This window comes from Microcebus murinus, chromosome 15 (assembly GCF_040939455.1).
Source record: "Microcebus murinus isolate Inina chromosome 15, M.murinus_Inina_mat1.0, whole genome shotgun sequence".
NCBI classification, from domain to species: Eukaryota; Metazoa; Chordata; class Mammalia; order Primates; family Cheirogaleidae; genus Microcebus; species Microcebus murinus.
Genome location: NC_134118.1, coordinates 31,408,684 through 31,420,979, shown reverse-complemented (window position 1 = coordinate 31,420,979; position 12,296 = coordinate 31,408,684). Strand labels below are relative to the sequence as shown.

The 12,296-nt window shown below is 37.6% G+C and overlaps 1 protein-coding gene across 8 annotated transcripts in view; it reads left to right on the top strand.

Annotated features, from left to right (window-relative positions):
* The window catches only part of RAPGEF2 (Rap guanine nucleotide exchange factor 2), a 241,484-nt gene that overhangs the window by 90,497 nt on the left and 138,691 nt on the right, over positions 1 to 12,296 (top strand). For 7 of the 8 annotated variants that reach the window (XM_012735611.2, XM_012735606.2, XM_012735607.2 and 4 more), the window contains exon 4: positions 10,777 to 10,860. In XM_012735611.2, the coding sequence (XP_012591065.1) occupies positions 10,777 to 10,860 (84 nt within the window). Of the gene's footprint in view, positions 1 to 1,706; positions 1,730 to 10,776; positions 10,861 to 12,296 lie in introns of those variants that run through there. The other variant, XM_012735612.2, reaches the window with a different exon arrangement.

The window sequence follows — 12,296 nt, the reverse complement described above, 5'->3', positions numbered from 1 at the left end:
GTTGCATTAATTTATCTCGTGAGCTGCTTTTGTGCCATTGGCTATACAAAAATAAATAATATAGAGTTTTGTCTTTGAGCTCACAGCTTAGAGCCCCATCAGAGAAGGAAAAACAAAAATAACTATTAAACTTTGTGTTAAATCCAGGTACAGAAGTGATGTATTTGTGAAAAAGATTAAAATTATTGTGTATCTGAAAAGCCATCTGTATATTGGAAGGTGGCCATTGTTAGAACTTCTATTTTTTTAAAGCCCATGGAACATTTTGTTCATAGGAAATCCTGCTCAGCTCAACAGCAGTAGCTGTTATGGTTGAAAGAGGGTTGGACACTGAAGTCCCAGGGGTGCTCGATACTGAAAACCTCTGATCTGAATGGTCTGCTGGACACCTGTGAAAAGGATACAGGATGATTTGTTGTAAATAAGTAAAGTTATTTTCACTGGGTTGTTTTGGCCTAGTCTCATATTGGAGAATACAAGTCTAAGCTGGTGAAAACACTAGAATAACAGTATAGGGAGCAGAAATGAGGCTCTGAACTTCAGCAAAGGGCTTTGATTAAGAGACTTGGGAGGGAACCCCACAGAATGTGATGATAGTTGTGGAGAAGGAGAGTTTTAGGAAGACTTTGGTTTCTGGTTTTATCTTTCGGTGGGATGATGTTGGCGAGACTGCAGGCACAGGAAAAGGAACAGGTGTTTTCTATTTTTGACCACTGGCGGCCCTCTTGGATTCCTTGCTGGTTGTCTCCACATAATTATCCAAACCTGTGTTAGTCTTCGTTTTATTTCCCTTTCTGGTTTTTCAGCTGAAGATCTGGGGCCAGTAGCCCTAGGGGATTCCTGTCTTCTTTTCTCCCAGATGCCAGCAGTTGTGTCGTTTGAATGTGGTGCTGTGTGGTATGACATCCTGGATAGTATGATGTGACCTTTCTGAAATATTTGATGCTACTTGTGGTTCTCAGCTGGCCTAACCTGCCTGTCTGTGATAGCTGTGTCCCTGGCTCTTCCTAACACCCCCATTTCTGGACATCCTGCTGGTGCTCATCTCACCGATTCTTACTCACAAAGCCATTGTCACCTGTTTGCGTCTCTGTGTTTTGATGCCCTTGTTAATGTCTGTATGAAGCGTTGAGAGGTGCTTCCTCACTCCACTGGACCACTTCTGACAATGCCTTACAGCACTTGCTCTCTAACATGGGAAAAATCCCTTCTTGTTTCGTCTTTTGTAAGGATCATCTTGGAAAGCACTAACTTCTGCTCCTAAATTGTTTGTATTTTTCATGGGAACCATTCTTTCGGTTTCTGTTTGTCCCTCCCACTCCCCAAAGACAGGCGTCCGTGTTTGTGGCGGGGCAGGAGCCCCGTTTTGAGCCCACTGTTTTGCCCTAAAACCCCATCCCCACTCCGTTTTGTCACGTTTCTCTCCGCTGTCATTTCCTGTCTTTGCCATTAGCAGCCCTTTTTGGCTGAATGGGCTTCACTTAAGTTTTCATATTGTATTAATGGCCGAATAAAGTAGCCTTTTTACAAAGGTACTTTCTTGCCCCCTAATAATTATCTTTGCTGATTGCATTAACTTTCTTTTGATTATGTTAGCATTTTATTTTTTCAACTTAAAGTTGATCGCTTGTATTTATTGGCTTCCTACTTTGTAGAGAAAGTGGAGCTGCACTCGCAGCTCTTTCCCATGGAGACATCGCCACCTTGTGGATCTCTAGGATATTGCTGAGTAAGTTCGTTAAGCCTGGCTTCATTTTCCCAGTTCCTGGTAAATCGAAGCTCACATCAGACACTGTAATATCTTATCTGAATTGATGTCTATTCAGTTCATTAATTCATTCATTAAGAAAATATCTGATTGTCAATGAAGCATTATGTAGTGTATATACTGGGGGAACCGATGAGTTACAGGAGTTTAAAAGCTAATTGGGAAAAAAATGTCCTACTATAAATAATTATACTCTGGCAACTGCTTCATGTGAGCGTGTTCAAAGCGCTCTGGGAAGCTAGGAGGAAAATGACTCACTTTACTTGGAATGTACCAAAATACTTCCAAGTGGAGGTGGTATTTAACCTGGAACTTGAAGGATGAATAATAAGTTTACCAGATAAAAGGTACTATGTAGAAGCTGGAAGAGCAGATCTGTTCAAAGGCTTGGAGGCACAGGTGGAAAGGAAGTGTGGTGTGGCCAACAGCATGAGGCTTGCAGCATAGGGAATGGTGGGGTTAGGAGCAGAAGGTAAAGCTGTAGGTTGGCCCTTAAGGAGATGGTTGTAAGAGAAGAGAGGAGAGGAAGAGAACTAGTATTTGTGTGTGTGTGTGTGTGTGTGTGTGTGTGTGTATTATGCAGGGTCCTTCTTATATATGGCTTCATTCAATGAAGGTAACTTTGTGAAGAGATACTAATCTCCCCATTTTACTGTGGAGGAACTAAAACCTCAGAATTTGACTTCACCAGGATCATATGTCTGGCATGAAAGAGTCTCTGCTCCAAAACCTGGGCTCTTTGTATGGCATCATGTTGCTTGCGTTCTATGCTATGTCAGGGGGTTTGGACTTCTCTTGTTAAGGAACCATGGGGTATAAGCAGAAATATGTCATGAGCTGAGCATGCCTAGGCAAATAACTGAAATATTGCCCAGCTTCTACAAGGTATGACACACAGTTCCTGCCTTGAAAGGAAGTTCAGCGTGGTTGGAAGAAGATACCTCAGGGATGGAAATCATTAGAGAAAAATATAAAACAGAATGAAATTAGATAGGATAAATATTTTAGAGTTTGGAATGCAGTTGTGAGAAGATTTTCTTTAAAAAAGTAGGGTTAGAGCCATTCCTTAAGGCACAGTGTGATTTAGAAGGTGGAGAGAGGTCAGCATCTCGAACAGATTGGCAGTGTCAGGAAGGAACAGGCAGGAAGGCAGCCGGTCAGTAGCAGTGGGTTCTGTTGACAAGTACAAAGCAAGGTGGGAAAAGGGTGGAATTGGATTAAGTATTCACATCTTGCCCATTATTCCAAGTCTAAACTGGAATGCTAAATTTAGACTTGGAATGCCCAATAGGGACATTTTTTATTGGTTCAGAGGCTTTCTATCTGATTATATTGGAAATTCAATTGATCATTTTGTGATGGTCTGCTTATGTTTTGTTTTGTTTGACTTTATCGACATCCTCATTGCTCATAAAAACTAAAAATGGGAGCCTTTTAGAGTGCCTTGTGTATATATATATATAAACTTGGACTCTTGAGGTTTTCTTTTTCCATTGTAGGATGGGATGTCCCAGAATCAAATCTATTGTACGTTGTTGTTGTTAGCTCATGATCCTGTGAAGTCAAATTCTGAGATTCTGAGAAGACTTAGGTCACCCCATGGGGTGATATTGTAAGTGAAAATGTATTTAATACACTTAACTTACTGAACATCATTGCTTAGCCTGCCCACTATAAACATGTTCCAGTTACATTACATTAGCCTCCAATTGGGCAGAATCATCTAACACAAAGCCTATTTCTTAATAAAGTGTTGACTTTCTCATGTGACTTATTGAATACTGAAAGTGAAACACAGAATGGTTGTATGGGTTTCCACTGAATGTGTCATAAAGTTGAAAAATCCTAAGTTGAACCATTGTAAATTGGGGACTATCCGTGCTATTATTACTTTTATTTTCAGTCTCCTGTTAACTGGCTTCGTTGTTGGTGTGTCTGCAAAGGCGATCTCCATTCGTGTACCCTTTAAGCACTGAAAAGTGTGCTGCTGCTATTACTGTTCTCATAATTTCAGTTTCATCTTTGCTATTAAAAAAGCAGTCATCATTTGCATGTGTGAAAATGCTGTACAACCCCTTTGGTAACAGCCACACTGTGGGAAGGGAGTGCTTGTAGATCTTGAAGCGAAGCAGGTTGTACCCCACACTGAAACCTGCCTGCCTCTGAGGCATGATTGTAAGGGACAAGTGAGCACGGTTAGTACAATGCTTTCTGACAAAGTAAGGGAAATTTCTGGAGTATTAAGATTGAGTAAAAACAGGTTTTGATGATGGCATCCATCTCCCAACAAGGAATTTTCATCACAGAAACTAAACATGAATTCTGTGGGGGATGCAGAGGGGGAGAGGAGAGGAGGACTTTTCTAGCTTACAGTTATTTCCAGAGCATCTTTAAAATAAGATTCACTGTTTTTGTATTCTTCGTTCTAATTAGCTTACTTTTTAAATAAAACCCAAATCCTTAAAAGAGACAGCTCAATAATAAATTATGATTATCATATAAGGTCTGTAGTATAAGCATGTAGTAAATGCTCACTAAATTCAACACGTTTGTTGATTGAATGATTGTTCTCTGCAAATGCCTATTCAGGCAAATATAAATCTTGCAAGTTAACTTTGGATTCTTTTGGGAAGGTAGAGGAACAGCCCATCCATCAGATAACAAAATTGCAATAAATGGTAGAGATTGAGAGGTCTAGTTTCTTACTCTCACCTCGCTAAATATTGCCCACAGATTTGCTGCTCTGAAGAATCAAACCTATTTATAGGGTAATTAATCGAGGGTTATTAATGGTGCCAGAGTATTCGCTGTCATGGTATTTTATCCACTTTGACATTGGTTGCCTTTTACTTCATGTGCATTTTATGATCAGTGCCAGGAGAGCTGAGTTTGTAAACCTTTCACTTATTTTGTCTGTATTGTTTTTGCTATCAGAGTTGAGAGATACGAAATAACTGAAAAACCAGTTAATGTTTGTTATTCTTTATGTCACAGTTGATCTAGATCATGGTTCTATTTATTGAACTTTTTAACATATTAACACACTATTAGTTGTCACTGAATAATTATTACCTGCATTTAATGATCATTGTTCATTTAATACTTGCAGCAGCTCTAGTAACTTGCCCAAGTCTACATAGTAAGTGATGATCTGCCATAATTTCTTATTTTCTAGATTTTATTTCCCTGCTAAAGAGAACTAAAGAGAACATTATAAGAACAGATTAAAATATGTTTACAATCCAGCAATCCCATTACTGGGCATCTACCCAAAAGATCCAATGACACTCTACAAAAAAGACACCTGCACTTGAATGTTTATAGCAGCACAATTCATAATTGCAAGGCTGTGGAAACAGCCCAAGTGCCAATCAATCCAAGAATGGATTAATAAAATATGGTGTATGTATACCATGGAGTACTATTCAGCTCTAAGAAACAATGGTGATACAGCACATCATATATTTTAGAGCTGGAACCCATACTATTAAGTGAAGTTTCCCAAGAATGGAAAAACAAGCACCACATATACTCACCAGCAAACTAGTATTAACTGAGCAGCACCTAAATGGACACATAGGTACTACAGTAATAGGGTATTGGGGAGGGGGGCGGGTATGTACATATATAATGAGTGAGATGTGCACCATCTGGGGGATGGTCATGGTGGAGACTCAGACTTGTGGGGGGCAGGGGGGGGAAAAGGGCATTTATTGAAACCTTAAAATCTGTACCCCCATAATATGCCGGAAAAAATATGTTTACAAAATAGTCCTTTTTTTTCTGCTTTTTATTTCCATGTTTTGTCATTTGTTATTAAAAGTTTTTAAGCTAGTTTTGAGTCTGGTGGAACATATCATGTTTACTTGTCATAAATCAGGACTTAATAATAATGCTGTCATCTTATATTAAAAAAGACAAATAATGTTTTTCCCCAAACTAAGTAATTGGTTGCTGGTTGCAAAAGCTAATGATTAAAAACTTGACAAAGATATAAATTATACTTTGAAGTACTTTGCATTTCCATTTGAGAAATTATTTTACTTTTATGGTTCTTCATTGGAACTGAACTCTGTTTAACAATGATTTTTTTCTTTATGTTTTCTTGAGGCATTGCTATTGAGCTTAGTAGTCATGAATTTGGTTAAGTGGAACATCTTTTGTGGGGGAAAAGATGTTCAGCTGCTGATTCACTTTGGAATCAAACAGCACAGTGAAAATGATTGCATGCCACAATTGATATTATTAGATAACTTACCCTTACCCCATCTGCTTCAGCCATTCTGGCTTCCTGCTAGGCAGTGTCAGCCTGTGGACTTTGCACTCACACTCCTGATCCTCCCTGCCCTTTGCTGGGAATGTTGATCCCTTCAGGACCCACTTAGCTGATTCTTCTGCTTTGCTCAGATGTCCTCGTCTCAATGAGACTTGAACATAATCTCCATGAAGGCAGGGCCCTTTTAGTGTTGTTGTTGTTTCCTCAAGTATTCTAAGCACCTGGAACAGTCCTCAACATAAAATTGTTCAACATTTGTTAAATGGTAACAAACTTTATTAGTAAGGCTGTGGGGAAGTAGGTAGGCATATGCATTGCTAACTACCTGTGGAGGACAATTTGACAATATGTATCAAAATTGCAGTGTATGTACCCTTTGACCCAACAGTTGCCTTTCAGGGACTTTATCTTCCAGTTTTGCTACTGTACGTACAAGATTATTATTTGTGTGTGTGCGTGTGTGGTTCAAGTTATTTTTTTATTTTATTTTTTTTGAGACAGAGTCTTGCTTTGTTGCCCAGGCTAGAGTAAGTGCCGTGGCGTCAGCCTAGCTCACAGCAACCTCAAACTCCTGGGCTCAAGCAATCCTTCTGCCTCAGCCTCCCAAGTAGCTGGAACTACAGGCATGTGCCACCATGCCTGGCTAACTTTTTCTATATATATTAGTTGGCCAATTTATTTCTGTCTATTTATAGTAGAGATGGGATCTCCCTCTTGCTAAGGCTGGTTTTGAACTCCTGACCTTGAGCAATCTGCCTGCCTCGGCCTCCCAGAGAGCTAGGATTACAGCAAGTTATTTTTTTTTTACCGCTATTTTTTTGTTGTTGTTTTTGCTACGTTTTCCTTTAGGGAATGTTTTTACCCTTGACATGTTTCTTTGTAACACAGCACACCCTAATTAACCCTTCTAACCTTTAGTTTTACCACTTACGGATATAATGCTACTATCTACATCAAATGGTTATTGCAAAAATTAAATAAAGTAATCCATTACATTCCTTAGCACAGTACTTTGCATATAGCAAGCATTATCTATTATCACATAACACTTTTGATTTATACAAATTCTGGTTTTAACTTATTAGTTTTCCAGACTTTTTTTTTGTAAAAACTTTTAATTTTTATTTCAAATTATTACAGGGGTACAAATGTTTTGGGTTACCAGGATTGCTTTTGTAATGCTTGAGTCAGGGGTATTAATGTGCCCATCATCCAGATAGTGTGCATTGTATGCGCTAGGTAGGTTTTCACCTGTCCCCTCTTCCCCCCGCCCCCTGATCGATTTCCATTGAATTATACTTCCCTCGATGCACATGTGTACTCACCGGTTAGTTCCAATTTAATAATGAGCACATGGGGTGTTTGCTTTTTCATTCTTTAGATACTTCACTTAGGATAATGGTCTTCAGTTACATCCATATTGTTGCCTAAAACATTAAGCTATCCTTCTTCATGGCTGAGTTGTATTCCATGGTATACATATACCACATTTTGTTAATCCACTCATGAATTGATGGGCATTTGGGTTGATTCCACATCTTTGCAATTGTGAATTGTGCTGCAGTACACATTTGAGTGCAGGTATCTTTCTGATGAAATGACTTCCTTTTCTTTGAGTAAATACCCAGAAGTGGGATTGCTGGATCAAATTGTAGTTTTAGTTCTTGAAAGAGTCTCCATATTGTTTTCCATAGAGGTTGTACTAATTTGCAGTCCCACCAACAATGTTAAGCCTTTCATTCTCTCTGCATCCACACCAACATCCATTGTTATTGAACTATTTAATAAAAGCCATTGTAACTGGAGTAAAATGATATGTCATTGTGATTTTAATTTGCATTTCCCAGATAATTAGTGACATTGAGCATTTTTTCATATGTTTATTGGCCATTTATCTATCTTCTTTTGAAAAGTTTCTATTCACATCTTTTGCCTACTTTTTAATGGGGTGGTTGGATTTTTTTTTCCTTGCTGATTTGCTTGAGTTCTTTGTAGATTCTGGTTATTAGCCCTTTATTGGATGTATAGTTTGTGAATATTTTCTCCCATTCAGTAGGTTGTCTGTTTGTTCTGTTGATTATTTCCTTGGCTGTGCAGAAGTTGTTAATTTAATCAGAGCACATTTATTTATTTTTGTTGTTGCCATGATTGCCATTGGGGTCTTCTTCATAAATTCTTTGCCTAGGCATGTATCTAGAAGAGTTTTCTAACATTTTCTTCTACATTTTCTTATGGTTTCATGGCTTACATTTAAATCTTTTATCTGTCTTGAATTAATTTTTGTGAGTGGTGAGAGATATGGATCCTGTTTCACTCTTCTGCATGTGGCTATACAGTTGTCGTGGCATCATTTATTAAATAGGTGTTCTTTTCCCCCTTTGTCAAAGAGCAGTTGACTGTATGCAGATGGTTTTATGTCTGGGTTTTCTGTTCCATTGGTCTGTGTCTCTATTTTCTTGCCAATACCATGCTGTTTTGCTTACTATAGCCTTGTATTACAGTTTGAAGTCTGGTAATGTGATGCCTGCAGATTTGGTCCTTTTGCATAAGATTGCTTTGGCTACTCAGGCTCTTTTCTGGTTACAAACAAAGCATAGAATTATTTTTTCTAGTTCTGTGAAATATGACAGAACTTTATATTGATATAACAAAATATGACAGTATTTTGATGAGGATTTCATTGAATCTGAAAATTACTTTGGGTACCATGGACATTTTAACAATGTTGATTTTACCAATCCATGAGCATGATATGTTTTTCCATTTATTTGTATCATCAGTGTTTTGTAGTTGTCTTTTGTAGAGGTCTTTCACCTCCTGGGTTAAGCATATCCCTAGGTTTTTTGTTGTTGTTGTTGTTGTTGTTGGTAGCTGCTGTGAATGATATTGAGTCTTTGATTTGACTCTCAGCTTGAGTTTTATTGGTGTAGAGGAATGCTACTGAGTTGTGTACATTGATTTCGTAACCTGAGACTTTGCTGAATTTATTGATCAATTCCAGGAGTCTCTTGGTGGAATCTTTGGGGGTTTTCTAGGTAATAAGATTATATTGTCAGGCCGGGCACAGTGACTCATGTCTGTAATCCTAGCACTCTGGGAGGCCGAGGTGGGCAGATCGCTCAAGGTCAGGAGTTTGAAACCAGCCTGAGCAAGAGTGAGACCCAGTGTCTACTAAAAATAGAAAGAAATTAATTGGCCCACTAAAATATATATATAGAAATAATTAGCTGGGCATGGTGGCAAATGCCTGTAGTCCCCTACTTGGGAGGCTGAGGCAAAAGAAGTGCTCAGGCCCAGAAGTTTGAGGTTGCTGTGAGTAAGGCTGACACCACCCCAAAAAAATCATATTGTCAACCAGAAACAATGGTTTGAGCTCTTCTTTCCTGATTTGGATACACTTAATTTCTTCTGTTGCCTGATTGCTCTGGCTAGGACTTACAGCAGTATGTTGACTAGAAGTGGTGACAGTGGGCATCCTTTTCTTGTTCCATTTCATAGTGGGAATGCTCAACTTTTCCCCATTCACTACGATGCTGGCTGTGGGTTTGTCATATGGTTTTTATAAATTTGAGATAGGTTCCTTCTATGCCAAGTTCGTTGAGGGTTTTTATCATGAAAGGGTGCTGAATTTTGTCAAATGCTTTTTCTGTGGGTTTTTATCATGAAAGGGTGCTGAATTTTGTCACATGCTTTTTCTGCATCTATTGAAATGATCACATGATCTTTGTTTTTGCTTCTGTTTATGTGGTGAATCACATTTATTGATTTACATATGTGGAACCATCCTTGCATCCCTAGGACGAAGGCCATTTGGTCCTGGTGGATTATTATTTTGATGTGCTATTGAATTAGGTTTGCTAGTATTTTACTAAGGATTTTTACAACTATATTCATAAGAGATATTGGTCTCTAGTTTTCTTTTATTGGTTGTGTCCTTTCCTGGCTTTGGTATCAAGGTGTGACACTGGCTTCGTAGAATGAGCTGAGGAGGATTCCCTCCTTCTTAGTATTAAGGAATATAATAATTTCTGCAATATAAGTAACAACTCTTCTTTGTAGGTCTGATAAAATTTGGCTGTGAATTCATCTGGTCTGGGGATTTTTTTGTGTTGGAAGATTTTTTTATTGCTGCTTCAATCTCATTGGTCATTATTGATCTGTTCAGGAGTTCGATTTCTTCCTGATTGAGTCTTGGAAGGTTTTGTGTCTCCAGGAATATGTCCATTTCTTCTATGTTTTCGAGTTTATGTGCATAGAGATTTTCATGGTATTCACAGATGACATTTTGTATTTCTTTGGTATCAGTTGAAATATCTCCATTTTCATTTCTGATTGAGCTTATTTGAGTTGTTTCTATTTCTGGTTAATCTAGCTAGAGGTTTATTGATTTTGTTTATCTTTTCAAAGAACCAACTTTTTGTTTCATATTATGTGTTGGAAGATTCAAAAAATTAACTAAAAAAACGAAACTTGGAATGGCAGATATGGTAAGTGCTATGGAACATTTAAAACATTTAAGTATACTGATAAATACTTTAGTGTATTTCAGGGGTAAAATATAATTTAAAAATAATTCCAATAGTTGAATAATGGCATTTTTATGTATGTGTTTTATGCTATCGATCTTGATGACTCTAAATGTAACCTGGGTATTGTATTTTGCACTGTATATGTTTTGATTTTTTTGTTGTTGATATAGATAACCATGTGATTCTATTACCTTTTTTTTCAGTCCTGATGATATTGGGACCTGCTGGTATATCCTTCTCTCTGGTTCCGTGTTCATTAAGGAATCCATGTTTCTTCCAAGAAGCAGGTATTGTATAGACATTCTATAATAGATTATGAAACTTGAAATTCTTTTGGAGAATTAAGTTCTTTTACAAAATTCTTTTTTCTTCCTGTTTCTTCCTTTACTGGTATAAAGCAAGGAAGTACTTTAGAATGTTGATATAATACATAAATCTTTAAGAAATAACTATTTTATGTTGTAAACACTGTTCCAATCTTATTAACAAAGGGTGAGAACAGAAAACATGCTGGTGACATATACATTTGTTACATGATCACGTCTACTTTTGTTTAGGGCATGTTTGTGAATAAAATTGACCTCAGAATGGCTTATGTAAAGGGGAACTGAGTTTAAGAGTATAACAGGCACACTCATAAATATCTAAAGAGAGGCAAAGGAGGTTTATTAAGACCACACAGGGCTAGAAGTGGAAAGCCAGGGACTGTCATTGACTTTTTTGCTTCTTGGGACCATATGGTCTCTCATTTTTGCATTTGTCTATGAATTGGTTTCCTGCTTTCTAAGGCTGTTAATTTCTTTCTCCCTATGACTTTGGCTTGTGTGTGCTATTGACTTACAATCTTATGTCCCTAATGATTACACCATTCAAATGTAGCGTCTCTGTCTTTTCTTTGGATTTTCAGGATACCATCTGATTGGCCTAGCTTGGGGCAGGTGTGTGTCATCTCTATTGCAGTCAGCTGTGCCCAGAAAGGGTTAGGGCTCATCTGTTATATACATGGCTGCCTATGTTTAGTTAGGTTCCCCAAAAGTGTCAGCTGCCAAATTTCAGTAGGTATTTTTTCCTGGTATGTGTTTTTCACAAATACATATTTTTATTTTGACAAAAGAGTTTCTATTTTAACTATTTTTATTTTAAATTATTAAACATCTTATTTAAATTGACTAAATTTATTAAAGTATAGTGATTTCTCCCTTTCCGTCACTTAACTCCTCTAGAAAAATATTCAAATATATTCTTGATAAATAGTTCTAAATAAGTCAGGGTCATGTTAAGAATCTATTTTAAAGATGTGAACAAATTTTTATAAAAAGTCAGAGTCAGTGAGACAGGGAGAGGTCATTTTACACTCTAAATGAAGAGAAACATTCGCCTGGGTGTGGCAGCAGAAGGGGATGGGATGGGCCTTTGGTGGCCAGAATGCCAGTGAGGAGTGCCAGAGGCACATTGCGTCTGATTAAAAATAATCTCTGGTGCAGGTCTCATGTCTCTTTGCCCTTCTACTTCTTTGAGGTCAAATTGGCAAATATTACTGTCTTTAGAAAATGGTCCCATGTAAGAGGGATGCTCTATTTCCTGTTGTTCTTTTAATTGCAATAGTGATAGTAATGATAATAGCATTGGTGGTGGTGGTGGTGGTGGTAGTAGTATTAGTAATAATTGTAGTAGTAGTAGTAATAATAATGGCAATAAAATGGTCATGACAAAATAGCTAAGG